Source organism: Vulpes lagopus, chromosome 21, assembly GCF_018345385.1.
Source record: "Vulpes lagopus strain Blue_001 chromosome 21, ASM1834538v1, whole genome shotgun sequence".
Lineage (NCBI taxonomy): Eukaryota > Metazoa > Chordata > Mammalia > Carnivora > Canidae > Vulpes > Vulpes lagopus.
This window is the reverse complement of record NC_054844.1, coordinates 3,119,569-3,141,869: the sequence shown is the minus strand read 5'-3', so window position 1 is coordinate 3,141,869 and position 22,301 is coordinate 3,119,569. Positions and strand designations below refer to the sequence as shown.

Here is a 22,301-nt window from a genome sequence, read left to right as displayed (position 1 = left end):
TTTAAATTAAAACTTTTTTAAAACTTAAATCTACAAAAATAAATAAAATGAAATGTAACTAATAATGAAAAATGAACAAGTTTATCTTAGCTATTTGTAACTGAACCCATTAGCCAGGTTCAGCTTTTTTAGCAAAGCTCAATAACATATAAAGTAGAAACTAATGAGGTTACTAGTTTTTGATTAAACTACCTGCTTAACACAAAAAATGCACTGGTCCCCAAAGTTAAGACTTTGAAAGGTGTGTCAAACTTACAGCTAACAGCATTCCATTTTATTTTCCTTATTCTTCAGATAATAAGATTCTATGATAGCTATGAAGTTGTTGTTTTTTTTTTTAAGACATCAAAACTTTTTTCCCATATGGATCCTTCATGTTTTTAAGCATAGACACCTACTTATTAAAAACTAGTATTTATTTTTTATTTAGGTCAGATCTTTGCAAAGAAGATCTAACCCCAAAGAAAAAGAAAGTCTGGGTTTGTGATGGGAAAATATAAGCCTCCTTTTTGTGATTTTTCTCTGTTTTTTTCACAATTTATTTCTTCTTCAGCTGACGGGACTGTTGACAGTGGTCAAGGATCTTCTGTCTTCACAGAATCTCGAGTGAGCAGCCAACAGACAGTTTCATATGGGTCCCAGCATGAACAGGCACATTCTACTGGCATACTCCCAGGGCATACAGCTTCTGTTGTCCAGGCACAATCTCAGCCCCATGGGGTCTATCCCCCCTCAAGTGTGGTAAGTAGCTGCATAAGAGAGTGTAAGCCTGTAATAAAAGCCAATAGATACATGTTAAATTTACATTCTTTCTACTATCCAAGCAATAGCATAAATCCGAAGTAGAAAATGTAAATGGTATATTTCTGAAGGGAGTAGGTTTCTTACAGAGTACAATGAGAGTAGTTCAGGCAGGTTAGGACATAACATTAACATGTGAGAATTAGCTGAACTTTGTACGTGAAGAAACTATGTACAAGACTTAGACTAATCTGCATTTATTAAAGATAATGCTCTCTTTAGCATTTTAGAGTTGAAACTGTTCAAAGCAGCATAAGTTGGACATAGGAATGATTTGGGGATGGGCACAAGGAGAGTTTTCAAAAGCTTTCTTACTAAAAGTATTACTGAGCATTTCTTGTAAGATTTCTTACTGTATAAAACACAGGTAAGATGTTCAAACCATTATAGAATGCTGCATGTTAATACTTTAGAGTGAAGGAATCCTTTATTTGTATGACCATTTAATTTAGCGCTTGTGTTTAGTTAACCATCAGTTGCTATGCGTGTTCCTGCCTTAAAGTCTGTGTTGGACACAAATTCCTTCCCCAGTATATGTTCATTGCTTTTTCTCTTTATTTGGTATTAATTACAGATTTATTTTCAGAATCAATTTATGGAAATTATTTCCTGAAATATTTTATGCATTTATATAGACATACAGACACAGCCCCTGTTTTACATTAGCCACTCTTCTCATAGAGAAAATGTTAAAATAGATCATCAGGTAATACCTCATTTCTTTTTTTGGCCCTGCGTGAAGTCTTCAGAGGTAAATAAAGGACATCATCTGCCTCAGGGAAGAATTGGAGAACAACTGGACACTGTATAGCACTTGTTTAGTGAGATCTTTAGACATATTTTCTCTTTCGCAGAAAGCTTTTAAATCTGAATTTTGTGGAACTTCTGCTCTGCATTAAATGAAAATCTTTCTCTCTTTAAGAAAATACTTCTGCTTGCTCTGTTCTTTTATCCTACAACTTGGAATAAAAGATGTTTGTATTGTTTCAGAGTCCATTCATCAGTCCTGCAGTGGCTAGGTCTCAAGATGAATGGCCACAGTAACATAAACTACTAATACACTGTTTTAACAGTCTACTTTTCTGACCTTTAAAATCATTAAGTAAGGTAGAAGAGTTTATAAAGACTATGTAGATGTTTCTTTGTTTTGATATATATTTTTTGTCAGCATTTCATGTTCATTTCTATTGTTTACATTGATTTTTTGTGGATCATAATAACTAGATTTTTTAAAACTATTTTTAATATCTTCGCTTCCTGCACCACAGGGTAATGAACATTAGGTGTCTCTATTGAGAGAAGGAAACAGAATGATCATTTATGAAGATTTTAAATATTTGAGCCACAAACATAGCTGTATTAGTTGATGCTCTAAAAGCAGACTGTTACTGACGGTCTTGCCTTTTAATGACAGTATTCTGTAGAGGTAGCATGAAGGGTTACTAAATATTGAGGATTTTTTTAAGTTTTATGATTCTGTTTCTTTCTTACCACAGAAAGAATTTATTATGGCTTACAACAATGTATCAATATGGAATAAAAAAATTAGGGTAAAAAAGAAACAAGGGTGGAGAAAAATAGAACTAGGAATGAACTAAGTATGATAAGTATGATGATCTTGTACTTGCTACTGGTAGGCCACAAATTTGGCTCAGTGCATTCTCTGCAGCCAATTTTGGAAAAGAAAATATAATTAGCAACACAGTTCACAATACCTAAAAGGAAGTAACGAACTTGCTCAAGACAACCTTACTACAGTATTAGGTGTACTGCTTTCTAGCTATATTAAAATTTTTATGTTAAGACACCTCAAACTTTATAAACTTAGGTTGAATCTCTGATATGTTGGAAAATTGTTAGTTACTCTTTAGAGATTCACATTTAAGATGTTTTTCCATTGACTGTTTTAGTAAAACTGCAGAATGTGTCTATATCGTGAATTAACTCTAGAAATCTAATGCTTTTCCTACTAGAAAATGACTTTCTACCCTTTATAAAGATAGGAAGTGTAATAAATAAAATACTCTGAGCCAACAAACTTTTTTTAGTCTGATGCCTTCTAAAATAGAATTGAGAAACCTTTTTTGAGGTTTCCAGAATTCCTGCAAACTAACCGAGTCTTAAAATCTACACCTTATAATGTACATTAAACTAATAGAATTTATTCTTGTTTAATCTTAATAAGTTTGCAGAAAACTGCAAGCCAGTGTTCATTGATTTGCCTATTATACTACCTCAGTCGGCCATTCTTATTCATACATTAATAACAATTAATGTTATTTTAGGATATTTAGGAAGAGAATTGATCATAGTATATAAAAAACCTGTACTTGACCAATGGTATAGAGAGAATAGTTATGATCTACCAGATTTGCTTTGTGGAATTATACCTATCCTCAAAAAAATTGAATTTGTGGGATTGGGGGAGGATGGAATACTTTATGTCAGCTATGCCCTGTTTTCATTGTACATTTGGTTATTTTGTGTTCACAGTACTGTGTTTTCATGTGTGTGTTTGTTTTCTGTTTAGCCTCGTCGTGGCCGTAGCATGTCAGTTTGCGTTCCCCATCTTTCTGCTGTTCCCTCTCTGTCCCGCATCTCTCCCAGTGCTCCTTCCACCCCACCACCAGTGCTGTCTGCACCTCTTTCTCCTTCCCTCCTTCGGATTGCCCCTGAGGAAACTTTTGCCGAAAAGCTTTCTAAAGCATTGGAGAGTGTCCTGCCTATGCACTCTGCCTGTCAGCGCAAGCACCGACGCTCCAGCCTGCCTTCCCTCTTTGTCAGTACTGTATGTAACCATAAACTTCCTGACAAATGAAAATTTATTTCCAGTGAATACATCCAGGCATCAAGAATTTTCATAAAAATTAAAAGGATTACATAATATATTGTGTAATATATTATGTATATATTACGTAATATATTATGCTTTTAGGGTACCAGTTCTTCCTATAGGCAACTTTTTGTTATAAAACTTTAAGGGGGGAAAAAATAAATAAATAAATAAATAAAAAATAAAACTTTAAGGGGGAGAAAATTTAAAAAGCAAGGAGGTAGAGAGAGAATGCTCATAACGCTCTGGGCACAATATGTACACAATAAAATTTAGCTTCTATTATATTTTTCTATCCCAATGACCTATACAGATCCTTGTATTTTCATACATTAATAATGAATATGTATTACTTCATTTTTAAATTCATTGGCTTAATCAAAAGCAAATTTTCTCTTTATCAAAAATTAACCCAAGTATATTTTCTCTTCACTTTATTCTAAAGAGACATTCATGAAGCTGGATTAGTCCCATTTTTCCCCATAGTGAAGAGTAATTGAAGAGAGAAAGTTCGTTTTAGTTTATTTATTAGCTGTTTAAAAAAGTGTATTGATGACTAAAAGGCTTCATGTTCCCTTGTGAAAATTTTTCTCTGAGATTGAATAAGGTTGAATCTTGACCCTAATGAATACATTAGATACACATATAGTGCATAAGATTTCCTTTGGCCCCACTTATATCTATAAAAAAATCTGTCTTTTAAAGTTATGTTAAACACTGTGGGACCTTGCTGCTGCTTTTCCAGAGAGAGAATATAATTAACATTCCAGTTTAGCGATACCAAAATCTTCAAATTTTTACTTAGGGTAATGATTAACCATATAGTATATAATGGCTTTGGGATACTCCTTGAATAAACAGTAAAATGGAGCATTCTGCTTAGAAATAGAGGTGCTCTTTTAGCTGTTATGAAGAAGTGACAGTTGAGCCATTTTATTAACTTGATGGGGACCATCCCTACTGAAAGAATGAGACCAATCTATTATTTTTAAAAAGAGTCCATGAAAGTGCATTATTACAGTGTACACTGTTTGCATTTGGCAAGGTAGGTTCTAAATTTAGAGTCTTATGCCTAGAACTGCCTCTGCCACAACAAAGTGCTGTTAAATCAGTGTTATTATTTTATCCTTTTCACTTGATTTGAACACAAAATTATTCAACTCTTAACTAGGATCAGAAAAGTGGACATTCAGTGATGTGGCATCTGTAACATGTCTCATGTAGTAAAATTAACTGCATCAGTTTGGGATTGATGGATGAAGGACATTACTGTCAGCAGTCAGTAGTGTTTTTTTCTGTCCACAAAAAATAGCTCTTTTGATTTCTAGTTAGAAGGCATATATTAGTTGATAAGAAAAATAATACGGAGCCTCTGATACAGCACAGGATAAGACAGTATAGGAAAACTTTGTATTGCAGCTTTAATTGAAGCATCTTACGTTTTTAAAATGCTGGGCTTATATTGTCATGTTGTCTTCCCTTATTATTATTTTAACTCTTTTTCCACTGATGTAATTTATATTAAATCTTAAGAGTGAGTATATTTATTGGAGGTAAAAACAGAACACTTAAAAAATTCTTCCATCTCCTTTAAGAAAGATTGTTGTGGAAAAGTAGCTCTTATCTAATGCAAAAAGTCCCACAGAATAACTTATTGACCCTGGATGTATTTAATGGATTTTTACTATGCACATAATTTCATAATAACAAAAGCATTGTTATTTCTTAATTATAAATTTGGTGTAACCATTTCATAGTGTTACACAAAGCTACCCAGTTTTGCATGTCTAATGTAATTTCACATATGAATGTATGAATTACTTGTCTTATTCATGTTGATACAGCCTCAGTCCATGGCGCATCCGTGTGGGGGGACCCCAACATACCCAGAATCACAGATATTTTTCCCAACTATTCATGAACGTCCAGTTTCTTTTTCACCACCTCCCACCTGTCCACCGAAGGTGGCCATTTCCCAGCGACGTAAGAGCACCTCCTTCTTGGAAGCCCAAACTCGCCACTTCCAACCCCTGCTGAGGACTGTTGGCCAGAATCTTCTTCCACCTGGTGGCAGCCCAACTAACTGGACACCAGAGGCTGTAGTTATGTTGGGCACTACAGCCAGTAGAATAACTGGAGAGCCATGTGAGATACAGGTCCATCCTATGTTTGAACCAACTCAAGTTCACAGTGACTATAGACCTGGACTGGTACTTCCAGAAGAAGCTCACTATTTTATTCCTCAGGAAGCAATGTATCTAGCTTACCAGGCCCAGGTGACAGAACAGTATGAGGGTATTCCATACAACTCACCAGTACCGTCAAGTCCTATGAAACAGATACCTGAACAGAAGCCAGTACAAGGGGGCCCTACTTCAAGTTCTGTCTTTGAATTTCCAACTGGACAGGCTTTCCTGGTAGGACACCTTCAAAATCTAAGGTTAGGTTCTGGATTGAGTCCAGGATCTCCCCTCTCTAGTATTTCTGCACCTATCAGTACAGATGCTACCTGTTTGAAATTTCACCCTGTCTTTGTTCCTCATTCTGCGCCTGCTGTGTTAACTCATAACAATGAGAGCAGAAGCAATTGTGTATTTGAGTTTCATGTTCACACTCCAAGCTCCTCTTCAGGAGAAGGAGGAGGAATTTTACCTCAGCGTGTTTACCGAAATCGGCAGGTTGCAGTGGACTTGAAACAGGAAGAACCACCTCCTCAATCAGTTGGATTACACGGCCGCCTACAGCCTGTGACTGAAGAACAGCGTAATTACCATGCCCCAGAATTGACCATTTCTGTGGTAGAGCCTATCGGACAGACCTGGCCAATAGGAAGCCCAGAATACTCCAGTGATTCCTCACAAATTACTTCTTCAGACCCCAGTGATTTTCAATCACCTCCCCCTACAGGGGGAGCAGCTGCACCATTTGGCTCTGACGTCTCATTACCCTTTATCCATCTGCCTCAGACAGTGTTACAAGAATCCCCACTTTTCTTCTGTTTCCCCCAAGGAACCACATCTCAGCAGGTTTTATCTGCCTCATTTTCTTCAGGAGGATCTGCACTCCATCCACAGGTTATAGGAAAACTTCCACAATTCTTTTAAACTACCCTACTATGCATCATTACATTTAAGTTTTCTATCACTCCTTTACATTTATAAGGATTATTTTTACTTTTATTAGTAGAGTTTCTCCTTTGGGGGGATTACAAACTACTTGTATATAAGAACAAAATACGAGAGAGAATCTGCCTCATTTACCTATAATATGTGCAAACCCTTGAAAAAGAGAACACAAAAACTAGAATTTTAGTCCCTCATCAAAATCAGTTACTTCTATCTGTATGTAGAATGATTTCAACTTGTAGTGAAAATGTAAATGTCTGTAATGTAAAGTTGACTCAGCATTGACTATTTATAAATGCTAATGTGAAGTATTTCTCCCTAGAAACAAACAGGACTAATTTTTTAAAAAACAGAAAGGATAATATTTTTTCTGTAAAATGAAAAGAATGGAAAATAGGAAAAAATTTTTAAAGAGTATTAAGAATACCCAAAATTTTCATTAATGTGGAAGAATCTTAAAAGAGAAAGGAAACATCTTAAGAATTTAGGAAAAAATGAAAATGCATTTTAAAATGGCATCATTTGAACAAGTCACTTTGTATTATATTTCCAAATGTTAACCATAAAATTCTAATTTTTAGCAACAATGTTATAATCTAGTGTGGGTGGTGGATTTTTGGTTTGTTGTTTTTTTTTTTAAGAATTTGTGATATATGTTGCAAACTAAAAAACAGGTATCTCGGGCCTTGGTTCTTTCCTCAACAAATTAAATTTTATTTATACATATGGACATATGTACTCCCTTGTGAGTAAAAACAAAGTAATGGACATAATAGAATTCAACAAGTGGAGTCAGTATTAACTATTTGATATATTCTGTATATTTTATCATATATTTATCCATGTATAAGTCTTACATAAAATCTGTATAGGAGATTTTCCAATTATATTTTCAGGGCATCATTTGGATCTTCTTAATATTCCATTCTTATAAAGTATCACATGTTCTTAATACTTGCTTCCTATGTTTTTCCCTCAGGGGCGTAAACAACTCCAAAAGTATACATAAAGTGTCAATTATTTAGAATAGTTCTAAGAAGCAAAAAGATCCAGAAACTTGAAAATTATGCTTCATGGGCATGCAGTGTACTCACATTAATGTGCTAGTTGTTAGCCTATACTATAAATCTTACTGCACTGCCAGCCATTCTTTAAGCTTTTCAAAGTAAAATATCAGGTGGTTAATTTATAGACATACTGCCCGAAGAATGCATACTATGTAAATGTTTATTCTTTAAACAAGGTTAAGATGGAGTAGAATGTGGTATCAAATCCAAGTAAGCTTGAAAGAAACTGAAATGGAACACCAAAAGTGGGCATTTTCATTTCCTTAACTTACTGTATAAAATCCTGTATTCATTTTTCACCTTCTCATTTATCTTAACTTAGGTGACTTATATATAGGTCAAGGTTTCTCAAATTCATCACTATTGATGTTTTAGGTTGGACAAATTCTTTGTTGTGGGTCATGGTTCTGTGCATTGTAGGATGTTTAGCAGCATCCTTGGCTTCTAATCACTAGATGCCTGTAGCAGCCACTTCCCCCAGTTGTGAAACTAAATGATCCCTGGGAGGGCAAAATCACTTCTAGTTTTGACAACTGTTGCTCTAGGTCAGTGATGATAACAGACTTTTTTACATTTTTGGTAAAAGTCACCATGGCACTAGAAGAAATAGCAAAAGGAACCAAATTAGCACTATCAAATACCCTTTTGTCTTTAATTGTTCAGATAGAGGAGTTTTTCACATCAGTAATTGTACTACTATTTTCCTGATTATTATATTTTCAGTAAGAATTTTATTATGAATCTTAGTATTTTGAATAGCTAAAATTATAGCCAGAGCATAGCAGTAGTAGTTTTAACCATGAGTGGTTTTTGCGTGGAATCAGGATATGTTCTGTGATATAATCTTCCAACCTTTTCTTACAAAAGATACCTCAGTGATCTCTCCCATACAATCAAACTAATGTTTTATTTTGCTTAGGCAAACTCGCAGGAGTTTAAATATTTATTACAAAAGCCTGACCTTTCTATATACTTATCTGGGGCTTTGCTAATTTGTTGTATTCACTTCTTTCCATCACGCACAGGGGCAAAGCCAGGGTCAGCCATCCTCAAGTAGCTTAACAGGGATTCCATCCTCCCTCCCCATACAACATTCTCAGCAGGTGAGAACAACTCATTGCTACATTTTATGGATTAACAGTAGCCAAACACCGCTTAACATCTTTTCATGAATTAGATTCCTGATATTATAAATAGGCTTGCTATGTTTTTGAAAGAAAAATCAAGAGGCATAACATTTCTTGTGTTTAGTAACATTCTAGAAAGTCTTTTAATGTATTTTTAAACTATTAAAGTTAGACATAATGTTGAAATTCAAAAGAATCATTGTTAACTTATAACTTTATTCATCTGCCTTCTGAAATAGATGATTCTACACATAATTTAACAATACAAAGAATGTCAGTTTCATTTTTATATTTGTGACTTATTCTTTTATGAGCATTTTGCCATTGCCTTCATTGTATTTAACTCTAATAATGCTAAACAACTTAATTATTTCTAATTTGTGGAGTGGGATATCAGATTTTATGCTAAAAGAAACTGAACAGCTACTTTAGGAACTTCTTAAACGTTTTTGTTTGTTTAAGATTTTATTTATTTATTCATGAGAGACACAGAGAAAGAGAGAGAGAGGCAGAGAGACACAGGCAGAGGGAGAAGCAGGCTCCATGCAGGGAGCCTGACGTGGGACTTGATCCTGGGTCCCCAGGATCAGGCCTTGGGCTGAAGGCAGCGCTAAACCACTGAGCCACCCAGGCTGCCCCTTAAACGTTTTTTTAAACTTTTGATTTGAGGAGTTTAAGCCCCCAACGTTCAAGGAGCTAAAAAGATTATTAGTACAGTGTTGATGTATTCAATAGCAAAACTATTAATTCTAAAATTAAATATCTGTAGTTCATTTACTGATATTAGTTAATAGCAATTATTTGCATAGGAATAAGTGGGTTTTTTGGCACTATCAAATATTTATTAACTGTTTCAATAAAATTTATATGTGACACTACATATGTCCTAAAAACTTTCTGATGAACTATTTCATTGATAGTTCCCTATGACATGTGTTTTCCAACCACCAAATCATAAATTGGTTTCTGTTTCTATTAATTTTTTAAACAAAACTTTTAGTTTTTATTACAAATGGTCTTCTTCTAGTCCAGCATGTTCATACAGTCATTTGATACTAGTTTAAGATTAGATGTTCCTTGTTCAAAATTAGTTTGGTCATATGTACATTTATTTGGTGACCAACAGCCCTGTCACAGAATTTGCTTTGTCTTGCTTCTTTCCTTTCTTTCAGAAAAGCAGTAGAATCTGTATATAATTATAAATTTGAGTAGTCATATTTTTGCCAAACTTAACAAATTCTATTTTAATTATAGTAACAATCCCTAATAAGGATACAAATTATGGGACACCTGGGTGGTTCATTCTGTTAAGCATCTGACTCTTGACCTCAATTAGGTCTGGATCTCAGGGTCTCGTGAGTTCAAGCCCTACATTGGACTCCATGCTAGGCAGGAAGCTTGCTTGCTTTATTTATTTATTTATTTATTTATTTATTTATTTATTTAGGAAGCTTGCTTTAAAAAAAAAAGTACAAATTAAAAAGTACATAAAGATATTTGAGGACAGAAGGACTATAATGGATACCACTCTCCTGTGTCTTTGGACAGAGGCCAATACCAATAAACTGAGCAAATTTAAGTGTGTGCACTGTTTTTCCTTTTCCAAAGGAATTTTTCATATATCTTATATGTGGGCATTTATGAGCAAATGAAGATAGTGAAACCATTCAGGTCATTGATAAGAAAAATATGTGGGGGTAAAGGAGGGCAATTCGATAAATGTCAGGTTAAAAGAATCAGGTAGTTGACTCTCCTGGGGAAAAAAAATGTAGCTAAATATGGCTATTGTCATACTAAAAAATTTATGTGTCAGTATGCTTTTTTTAAGATAGTTTTATTTTGTGAATTGCTTTAAATATAGAGTGGTATTTAAGTTACGTAGAATCATAAAACGGAGCCCTCAGTTTATGTAAGTGTATATAGTCTAGAATACTTAACTTTTTCAGGGTTACATAGCCAGTAAATGAATAGAACTAAAAATTACAAGTCAGAATTCAACATTTCTAGAATATTGAGGGTTTTTTTTTTTTCTATATTAAGGTTCTTCTATATCAGGGACTTCTGATTCTGCAGAGGTGCTTAAGAAGCTGCATTTATTGGCTTCAGCAACTGGGGTTTCATGTATTTTTTTTTTAAGATTTTATTTATTTTTTCATGAGAGACATGGTGGGGGCGGGGGGAAGGCAGAGACACAGAGGGAGAAGCAGGCTCCATGCAGGGAGCCTGATGTGGGACTCAATCCCGGGACTTCAGGATCATGCCCTGGTCTGAAGGCAGGCGCTAAACCACTGAGTCACCCAGGGATCTGCGGTTTCATGTATTTTTTTTTTTAAAGGTTTTGAGCCCTCTTTACTATATGGGTGGAGTTTTTTAGATGTGAGTTTCACTTTACATACTATCAGTTTCCAACCCCATCTTAGGAAACTGTATCTCTGGTTTTACTAGAATGAGGAAAGAAATGTACTTTAGCTAAAATTTACTTTGTTTCATGGGTTTCTGGAATGTAACCAATAAGGGATTGCTTTTTTCATGTTTTTATCAAGAGTCCCTTCTAGTGGTATGCTGTATCTTAATGTACCAAAAATACCTTCCTTCTACTAGAAAACTTAGTAGTTCTTTGCCATACGCCATATAGGCCATAACCCAGCTTACTTAATTTCTTCGTAGGACCATGTGGAATCTTCAGGTATTTCACTTTCTGTTCAACTGAGGCTCATGAACATTTTTTTTTCATCAAGCACCATTCCTTGTCCAACAGATAGTATGTAGTCCATATAGGCTATTTGAACTGGTTTCATGAGGCAAGTTAATAAAAAACATGATTTCAAGTTGCTACACACAATACTTGTTTGGCTGAAGCACTGAGTGTTAGCCAGTAGGATTGTGCACAAAAAGATCACCATATTCTCCTGGCCTACGCAGAGGTGCCACTTTTCCCTAAATACTCTTAAGGTATAATTGGTATACGTGCTTCTCATTCATATGTTAAGCACAAAGTGAATTATACCTTAAATACTCTTAAGGTATAATTTGTATACGTGCTTCTCATTCATATGTCTAAAAACTTGTTTCTTGACAGCTCTCTCTCTCTTTCTCTCTCTCTCTCTCTCTCTCTCTCTCACACACACACACACACACCAATTAAACAGATTTTTTTCATAATTGAGTTCATGTTCCCAAGGACTATGTGCTAGGTAGGCACTGAGGGTCTATCAAGATGGACCAGATAGGACTACTTTCAAAAGATCCTAAATAATCTAAACATATCTGTCAACTCCTACAAAACAAATAAGCATAATAAATTAAGATTTCATACAATGTGCAAAGCACTTTACCTGTATTTTTATTTAATTCTTATATGAACCCTGTATGTATACTGTCATTTTCATTGTACAGATGGGAAGGCTGAGATGAGATCTGGAAAACCTAAGTAACTTAACCAAGCTTAAACAACTTAGAAGAGGTAGAAACAGAATTTAAATCCAGTTGTCTTACTCCACAACTCACTAGTTAACTACATGCCAATTATGCCACGAAAGGAGAGAAATTAACATCACCTTCAAGCGGGGGGGGGGGGGGGGGGGCAGGAAATATCAGGAAGGCTTTATGAAAGAGCATTTGACTGGAATCTGAGTTAGACTCAGATGTAAGAATAAAGAATATTCTAGGCCAAAAGGAAAGTGGAGGGCAGTGTAAGCAAAGGTAAAAGCACAAAGGTAGGAAAACGTGAGACAGAAACACCTGTAGTTCAGTTTAGCTAGAATACAATATAAATGAATGTATAGGTTCATAGAATAGCTGGTTGAGGGCAAATCTAGATGTAAGCATAGTTCTGCATTAATAGGGGTGAGTGAGAGGTAATCATATGCCCATATATAAGGTAGGGATTTTTTCCTCAAATTTTCCTCTTTCCCTCAGTAAAGAAGGAAATCAACATAAATTTAAACCTTTATAATATTTCCATATTACAGACTTTCACTTCCTTTATTTTGAAATAACCAAAAAGATGTTAATGGAATAAAACAGAACTGGTGAAAACACATGTGCCTATAAGGACCTTAAAGTAGTATATGTAGTTGGAAATGTTTATAGAGCATATCTGACCGAGTTGCTTTTAAAATAAAAGATAGGAAGTTAAACATAGATTTGGTCCTTATTCTTAGGAAAACGACTTAACTATTCCAGGTTCTGTATGTCATTGTAAACAATTTGTTTAAAGATCACTGTAAGGAGTTAATACAAAGATCACACAAATATAAACCTGTTAAGACAAAAGCACAAAAATCCCAGCTGTCCTAATTTTTTTAAAGATTTATTTGAGAAAGAGAGAATCTCAAGGAGACTCCCTGCTGAGTGCAGATCCCACTGTGGGGCTTGATCCCATGACCCTGAGATCATGACTTGAACTGAAATCAAGTGTTGGACACTTAACCAACTGAACCATTCAGGCTCCCCAACAACTGTCCTAATATTACTCATGATGCTTGTTACTGCAGATTCTACCTCAAGACACAACTTACAGAGAAAGTATTTGCTATGTTCCAGAAAACTAGAGCCTTCGTAGTATAGCTCCAGTAAAGGAGACTGGTTTATTATGTGGGAAGAGTTTGAATGAGAGAGGCAGAACAATATTTCTAAATTAATATATTTATGTAATGTGCCATGTTATTTAGGTGTGTAAACTCCTTAAAGTCAAAATATATTCAAGTTGACCGAAAAGATTTTCTGGTTTTTTTATGGTTCTTTCTCAGTGGAAATATGGAAAATTATTTTATATTCAGAGTTGCCTTAAATTTGGATATATATGATATATCTTAGTTGCTGAAAAGACATATTACATAATTCAGTAGCCATCTGCTCCTGATTTAAGTTAAAAAAAGAATACATTATCAGAAAGAAGAATAAAACAAACATGACTACCATTGTGTTTCAGCATTTTGGAGGAGGTAATTTTAATTGATACAATAAGAACAAAGTAAGAAATAACAGGAGAGAGGCACCTGGTTGGCTCAGTGGTTGAGCATATGCTTTGGTTCAGGTTGTGATCCTAGGGTCCTGGGATCAAGTCCCACATCAGGCTCCCTGCAGGGAGTCTGCTTCTCCCTCTGCCTATGTCTCTGCCTCTCTATCTCTCATGAATAAATAAATATTTTAAAAAATAAAAATATCAGGAGAGCAAAACTATTATTTGCAGATTGTCATCTAACAAAATCTAGGATGTTCATGAAGGTGGCTAGGTTCATAATATATATAAAACAAAAATAAATAAGTCCTAGGGATGCAGTATATAGCATAGTGACTACAGTTGCTGTAGTATTGTGTATTTGAAAGTTACTAAGAGAGTAGATCTTAAATGTTATCATTGCAAGAAAAAAATTTTAACTGTGTCGTGATGGATGTTAACTAGATTTACTGTGGTGATCATTTCACAATATGTGTATATATATTGAATCATTATATGTCACTTAAATCTGTTTTAATATATACCCACACATATAAACAAATAAATAGCTTATCTTTTTTACCAGCAGTAACTAATTAGTTGTATAGACCGGGATATATGTAAAAAGCTACTGGTTGTAGCATTAAGTAGCAAAAGAACAATCAGCTTAAATGTTCATCATTAGGATATTGATGCCCTTGATAAATTATATGAAAATAGCATGTTAGAGAACAATATTTACAGAATGGGCATGCTTTTGTTTCAGAAAACAAATATGTCATTTTTTGTAAATGACCACTTAAATATAGGGGAAAAAATCACAAAAATGATAACCAAACCACTAATAGTAGTTGCCTCTGGAGAATTGGTGTGAGGTAGGCTATTTCATTCAACTTGATATTCCAATAGGTTGGTTAAATTTTTTATTATAAACAGCTGTTGTTTTATATTAATAAGAATTTTAAATTATAGGTATTAGAGAATTTTGAAAATCTGGTATGAAGTTCAGATTTTTGTTAGGCTAGAGAGAGCCATTTATTTATTATAAAATTTAGTATTGAGAGTACAAATATGCTCCATGCTTTAAGTTTAGGCGTATTATTACCACAGTGCCTAGACATGGTCACTAAGACTTTGTATTCAGCTTAGCTTAATGTAGATTTGAAATTAGCTTTTTTCATTAAATAAAAGCCAACGCAGAATAAAAAAAAAATGCCTAGCACATGGTTGATTACTAAATGTCACTTATTCCCTTTGCCCTACTTTGAATTCAGTGATAGTGTCCTTTTCAAAGAAGGAAATACCTTTTTGGCAGTAAAATGAGCAGTCTCTAAGGTATTACAACTAGCAAATGAGAGAGCTAAAATTCCACATTCAATGCTTTTCTCACTATTTTGTGGCTGTAATCAGAGCTATTCTTCAAGGAAATTAATTATACAGTTGATAAAATACAATAAGAGAAAGATTAAAGGAGGAGATTAGATTTGTTTAATATAGGACCAAAACGAGAGGTGACACCAAGAAATAGGGTAGAGAAATGGGGAGGGCAGTTTTGGAGGAGGGAGTATTTATTGGGGTGTGTGATCTAAAGGTGTTTGTGAATGACCTCCTGTTGGGGTCAGAGGGATAATAGGCGAAGAACCAGTGGTGACTCAAATTTTGAAACATTGGCTAATTGCTCTTGGTTGTACCATCATGAAGAACACCAGAGGAAAAAGAGAAGTAAATGTAAAAGGGAATTGATTAATCTGAGTTTATGCATGTCTTAATTCCTAATACTGTCATTTACAGATACAGAAGGCCTTAGGCAGATATACTTCCTTAGAACCATGTGATTAATGATTTGAAACAAAACTGAATTATTCTATTTTATTTTCAGCAGCAGGGAGTACAGCAGACAGCCCCTCCACAACAGACAGCGCAGTATTCGCTTCCACAGACATCAGCCTCCAGTGAGGCCACTATTGCACAACCAGTCAGTCAGTCTCAGGCTCCACAGGTCTTGCCTCAAATATCAGCTGGAAAACAGGTACGTTCTTAATTTCTAAATAGATGATAAAAAAGAATCTCCATATAACTTTCTCATGGAAGGGTTTTATCTTCTGTGATAGTGAAATACTGAAGTTGGTTATTTTCACCACAGAAATTCATTCACAGAAATGAATTGACAATTGTTCCTTTTGTGCACACGCATTGGTTAATGTAAATAGGTACATATTAACAGCATTCATAATTCAAACTGACTTTTAGGTTTATCAGTCTAAAGTCCATTTAACAGGCATTTGAACTGGTAGATTAAATAACAGTACTTTGGTACTTGAACCTGGACATTTTCTAGAATTGCGTCAGCTGTATCCAACATTCTAGTTTTACAGCTCTGCTGTATTTCTTTTTTAATTGCTTTAATTCCCTTTAATGCAGATGTTTATTTCTGCTGTATTTTTCATGTAGATTATGCATTGCTTCCTCCTTCATTGCCTCCTGACAGTAGGTCATAAAACCTCCTTATATGGAGTGGTGTTTGTTCTAAGTCATCCTTCTAATCACTTGAAAAGTGCCCTTTGGAAGGTATATTTTACTGAATGACTTCTTTTTAACTTTAACATTGGGACTTGTTGTCCTTGTATTTTGGCATAGTGTATTGTTTCTCTCGTATTTCATTGCATCTGAGATACTGTAATTATCAGATGCACCGTTATTTTATGTAACCAGGTACTGGCACACCATTAATTGTAAGATACATCTCCGTTTCACAAAGGTTACAAAGAGCAGATTGTAGAGAGGGATGATTGTGTCCTGGAATCAGTGAAAATACGGTACTTATACCTACTTTCATAGGCCAATGTGAGACTTCAGAATTGTAGAAGCAATATGAACTGAAATCTAACTCCAGTGAGAAGGAATTCACTTGAATTCCAGTAACTACTATAATAGCAGTCATAGATGTAGTGACAACACATATGCCAAAGGATTAGGATATGTGAAATATATCTAAATAAAACTGTAAGAAACAGACTTTGCCTATGAAAGTGTCCTCTTTCTATTGTTAAATGATGAAGCATGAGCAGAATTTTTTACAGCAAAAGATTTGAAATAGCCAGTCTGTCAGCCTCTTTGTCTCCTATTATACTTTCCTGTTCTCTTGTGGCACACTAACCCACACTAATGTGCGCGGAGGTTTGGGGAGGATTTTCCTTCTTTTTGGCTAATACATAACTCTTGCTTTTGGCAGCCTTGCTCTTTTTTTTTTTTCCCCTTTTTTTTTTTTAAAGTCTGTCTGTTTTGTTTTTCTTTACCTTCCCAGCTTCCAGTTTCCCAGCCAGTACCAACTATCCAAGGCGAACCTCAGATCCCAGTTGCGGCACAACCCTCAGTTGTTCCAGTCCACTCTGGTGCTCATTTCCTCCCTGTGGGACAGCCACTCTCTACTTCCTTACTCCCTCAGTACCCGGTCTCTCAAATTCCCATATCAACTCCTCATGTGTCTGCGCCCCAGACAGGTTTTTCATCCCTTCCCATTACAATGGCAGCTGGCATTAATCAGCCTCTGCTCACCTTGGCTTCATCTGCTACAGCAGCTGCGATCCCAGGGGGACCAACTGTGGTTCCTAGTCAGCTTCCAACCCTTCTGCAGCCTGTGACTCAGCTGCCAAGTCAGGTTCACCCACAACTCCTGCAACCAGCAGTTCAGTCCATGGGAATACCAGCTAACCTTGGACAAGCTGCTGAGGTTCCACTTCCCTCTGGAGATGTTCTGTACCAGGTATTGTGTTGGCTAGCAAAAAGGAAGACACTAGACAGAGGGCTTGGTTCTAATAGTAGACCATCAAAGGACTTGAAAACCTAATAGTTGAATATCAGAATATTTAGCAATATTCTTTAGCAAAGGTGTAGCTGGTCTCAACTAGGGAAGCTAATATAGTAAAATTCAGAGAAAAGATAGAAATTTCCATTTTTCTCAAGGTACTTCTTAGGAGAAAGATGCTTCTCTCTATTTGATGTAAGCTGACTAAATGCTAAATATAGCTAATGATAGAGTATATCAGGGTACTTTTTTTTTATAGGTGGGATAAATAGAGTAGCCAACATGGTACCAATAAAAAGCCTTAGATTATCCTGTCATCATATGACTAGAATGATTGATACCTTGAAGAATTTTTGCATTCTTCCACTTAAGATTGGCTAGAAAGTTGATATTTTTCTAAAAGGAATTATGTTTATTTTTCCTCTTTACTCTCCAAGAGGAGAAAACTCAGCAATTTATAGTTGTAGAGTCCTGTCCCCTAAATTTGAAACCAGTCTACCATTTCAAGAATCATTTTTAAATTATTAGACATTGGGCTACTACTATTCTTTGCTGTGTACTTTCTTTTTTTGTTGGGGTTTGGGGTTTTTTTGGTGTTTTTGTCTGGTTGTTTTTTTCATTTGTTTTTTGTGTGTGTGTGCATGTCTTACTGTTTTGCTAATTTGATGACCCAAGCTGCACTAACTCACCTTCCTCATTTCTGTCACAGGGCTTTCCATCTCGACTGCCACCACAGTACCCAGGAGATTCAAATATTGCTCCTTCTTCCAGCGTGGCTTCTATTTGCATCCCTTCTACAGTCCTATCCCCTCCCATGCCCACAGAAGCACTGGCTACACCGGGTTACTTTCCTACAGTGGTGCAGCCTTTTGTGGAATCTAACATTTTGGTTCCTGTGGGCAGTATAGGAGGACAGGTTCAAGTGTCCCAGCCAGCAGTGAGTTTAGCACAACAAGCCCCCACTACATCCTCCCAGCAAGCAGCTCTGGAGGTAAATGGAATTACTGCATGTTTATATATAAAACATCTACACAGTGGGATAAAAATGACAAGAAACAAAGGTTCCCCTGTTTTAGAACTCATTTGGAGACTATTTTCAAACTAACTTCTAAATCACTTTTTCTTCCAGCAGAATGAAATGCCAATGTGGGGGCCTTGTTGCCACTGGCTGTTCTGTTGGGAAGTGAGTGTGCCTTGGAGAAGATTAACCCTATTAGCACTTCACTTCTCTAGCTAGTACTTTAGCCATTATTCTTATCCTTTCACAAATTCTTGCCATTGGCAGTCATGAAAGTATCTTGTCCTGCTGTGCTCCCAATAATCATTTTTGCCCTACTAGGAGAAAGATCTGAATCATCTTTGCACTCTGCTCTGCCTGCCCTGTTGCACACTTCTAGGAAGATGCTGGCTGCATGCAAGTTGTACTTTCTCACTACGTAGCAGTTATGTCGGCTGACGTCACACCATGCAGTCTATATGAGATTTAGCTTTAGAGACTTCCTTTGGAATTTTAAGACCACTGTCTCTAGATGCTGAATACTGGGAATTACTAGTACATTTAGTGCTTCTAGGACTTGGGGGGTGGAGGGGTAAAGGGAAAAAAAAGTAGCTTTTTGGAGATGCTGAATAATAGATAAAATATATTACTGCCAAGATCTGCATCATCCTTTCTATTTACAGAGCACTCAGGGAGTCTCTCAAGTTGCTCCTCCAGAGCCAGTTCCAGTGGCACAGGCACAGCCTACCACTTTGGTCTCCTCTATAGACAGGTATGTAAAAGTAAAGTTCTACCTTGACTGGTAGGGAAGGATGATAGAAAACTTCAAAATATCAAATTTTTAAACACTGAACTATTTTTTTTTAAGTGCACATTCAGATGTTGCTTCAGGAATGAGTGATGGCAATGAGAATGTCCCGTCCTCCAGTGGAAGGCATGAAGGGAGAGCTACAAAACGACATTACCGAAAATCTGTAAGAAGTCGCTCTCGTCATGAAAAGACTTCGCGTCCAAAATTAAGAATTTTGAATGTAAGTGTTGCTAACTTATGGGTTTCATATAATTACTTAATGTCATTTAATTGTTTCTAAGGTGGGTGCCTGGGTGGCTCAGCTGGTTGAGCATCTGCCTTCAGCTCAGCTCATGATCCCGGAGTCCTGGGATTGAGTCCTGAATCCAGCTCCCTGCTCATTAAGGAGTCTGCTTTTCCCCTCTCTCTGCTCATGCTCATGCGCACATGTGTGTACTCTTTCTCTCTCTGTCAAATAAATAAATAATCTTTAAATATTTCTAAGGTTCAGGTGTATTGATGAAAATTTGGAATTTTCTAATTCCCCAATAATATTATTAAATTCCATATTTTTATAGTAAGGCATAATTTGCCTTCTAGAAAAAGAGTTTTATTTTTTATTTTTTTTTTTTAATTTTTATTTATTTATGATAGTCACAGAGAGAGAGAGAGAGAGGCAGAGACACAGGCGGAGGGAGAAGCAGGCTCCATGCACCGGGAGCCTGATGTGGGATTCGATCCCGGGTCTCCAAGATCGCGCCCTGGGCCAAAGGCAGGCGCCAAACCGCTGCGCCACCCAGGGATCCCTAGAAAAAGAGTTTTAATTTGTAGAATGGATACTTTATTACATTCCTTCCAGACTCTTTAGTGGAAGGTGAGGAAGTAGCACAAAGGCCAATATTTTCTTAACGTTTCTTGCTACCAATTTAAGAGATCAAGTACCAACAAATCTTCAAGGAACAGTGGTAACACCAGGCAGGCTTAAGTTCAAGTGATAGTCTGCATTACTTTCTCAAATTCAGTAACAGTGCTGAATATGGCTTCTGCAATATTAAGTTCCTTTTTTTTTTTTCTTTTTAGGTTTCAAATAAAGGAGACCGAGTAGTAGAATGTCAACTAGAGACTCATAATCGGAAAATGGTTACATTCAAATTTGATTTAGATGGTGACAATCCTGAGGAGATAGCAACAATTATGGTATGTGTGCATTTGGAGTTCCAGATTTTGCTTTAGTACTTTTTCAGTATCCACTGCCCTACGAAAATGTGCAGCATTTTGTAATCTATTTTGAGAGTTATGTGTTTATTTCAATATGAATTACCTGTGACTTAGAGATATTTTGTCTAGGACATGTCCAATTCTGGGTATTGAAGAACTAATTTACATATCAAATAATGATACAGGTAATATGCAGATTTGTCAGACAAAAGTCATGAACAAGTGGTAATTGGAATAACTTAAAACATGAGTAACACTCTACTAATCAGACTGACATCACATTTCTTTTACAGGTGAACAATGACTTTATTCTAGCAATGGAGAGAGAGTCCTTTGTGGATCAAGTACGAGAAATTATTGAAAAAGCTGATGAAATGCTCAGTGAGGATGTCAGTGTGGAACCAGAGGGTGACCAGGGATTGGAGAGTCTGCAGGGAAAGGATGACTATGGCTTTACCGGTTCTCAAGTAAGATCATCATCCCCATAGAGAAGTTTGTTTACTTGAAATATTGCTGTGGTGTTAAATCTGCCATGCAAAATGTTCAGTGATACCACATTACATCTCTGATTAAGATTATCAAACATTTGGGATCCCTGGGTGGCGCAGCGGTTTGGCGCCTGCCTTTGGCCCGGGGCGCGATCCTGGAGACCCGGGATCGAATCCCATGTCGGGCTCCCGGTGCATGGAGCCTGCTTCTCCCTCTGCCTATGTCTCTGCTTCTCTCTCTCTCACTGTGTGCCTATCATAAATAAATAAAATTTAAAAAAAAAAAAAAAAAAAAAAAGATTATCAAACATTTAAGTTCTCTTTGCACATGACCTTTTGCTGTGCTCAGTGATAAAGATTGTGGTTGAGAATGAATTTGATCACTTTTGTTTGTTGTAGAAATTGGAAGGAGAATTCAAACAACCAGTTCCTGCGTCTTCCATGCCACAGCAAATAGGTGAATTTCTTTTCTTTCCATGTTTCCTTTTACCTTTGACCTAAGAAGTTGAATACTAATAATGAAATCTTGAAACTTCATATTGGTGACAGTATATAAGTAACACAATTAAGTGGTTTGTTTCTTTTTTACCAGGCATTCCTACCAGTTCTTTAACTCAAGTTGTTCATTCTGCTGGAAGGCGGTTTATAGTGAGTCCTGTGCCAGAAAGTCGATTACGAGAATCAAAAGTTTTCACTAGTGAAATACCAGATACAGGTAAGAAATTGCTTCTACCACAAACTTCTATTAATCTTACAGCATCTCTGCTATATTGGAAGGCTGGTTATCAAATAATAGTTCAAATAATGACATAGACAGTAAAGAAGAGTAGAAAGTTGAGATTATAATCAATAGATAAATACTGGGGGAGGGAAATAGATGATGAATAGGGGACTAAAAGATAAGAGGCAGAAAAGACACCTGCACTAGATGCAGCCTGTGTAATAGATACTGTATACCTACAATAGTATGTGTTCGTTTCTCTATTTAGGACTATTGTAGGTGTTTTGTGGTGACTTTTTTTTCCCTTTTTTCCTTTCTATTAATTTTTTTTTGCCCCTAGAAATAAATACTCATAGAAGCTAACTTATTTTGATCAAACAGCTCTTT

General features: G+C 35.9%; 1 protein-coding gene across 12 annotated transcripts in view; it reads left to right on the top strand.

Annotated features, from left to right (window-relative positions):
- The window catches only part of WNK1 (WNK lysine deficient protein kinase 1), a 152,299-nt gene that overhangs the window by 106,160 nt on the left and 23,838 nt on the right, over positions 1 to 22,301 (top strand). For 3 of the 12 annotated variants that reach the window (XM_041736564.1, XM_041736559.1, XM_041736569.1), the window contains 12 exons: positions 554 to 741; positions 8,852 to 8,929; positions 15,775 to 15,924; positions 17,200 to 17,658; positions 18,410 to 18,691; positions 18,830 to 18,883; positions 19,381 to 19,469; positions 19,566 to 19,728; positions 20,568 to 20,684; positions 20,999 to 21,172; positions 21,593 to 21,650; positions 21,786 to 21,908. In XM_041736564.1, coding sequence (XP_041592498.1) covers positions 554 to 741; positions 8,852 to 8,929; positions 15,775 to 15,924; positions 17,200 to 17,658; positions 18,410 to 18,691; positions 18,830 to 18,883; positions 19,381 to 19,469; positions 19,566 to 19,728; positions 20,568 to 20,684; positions 20,999 to 21,172; positions 21,593 to 21,650; positions 21,786 to 21,908 — 1,935 coding nt within the window. Of the gene's footprint in view, positions 1 to 553; positions 742 to 5,478; positions 6,709 to 8,845; positions 8,930 to 15,774; positions 15,925 to 17,199; positions 17,659 to 18,409; positions 18,692 to 18,829; positions 18,884 to 19,380; positions 19,470 to 19,565; positions 19,729 to 20,567; positions 20,685 to 20,998; positions 21,173 to 21,592; positions 21,651 to 21,785; positions 21,909 to 22,301 lie in introns of all 12 variants that reach the window. The other 9 variants (XM_041736560.1, XM_041736570.1, XM_041736563.1 and 6 more) reach the window with 9 other exon arrangements.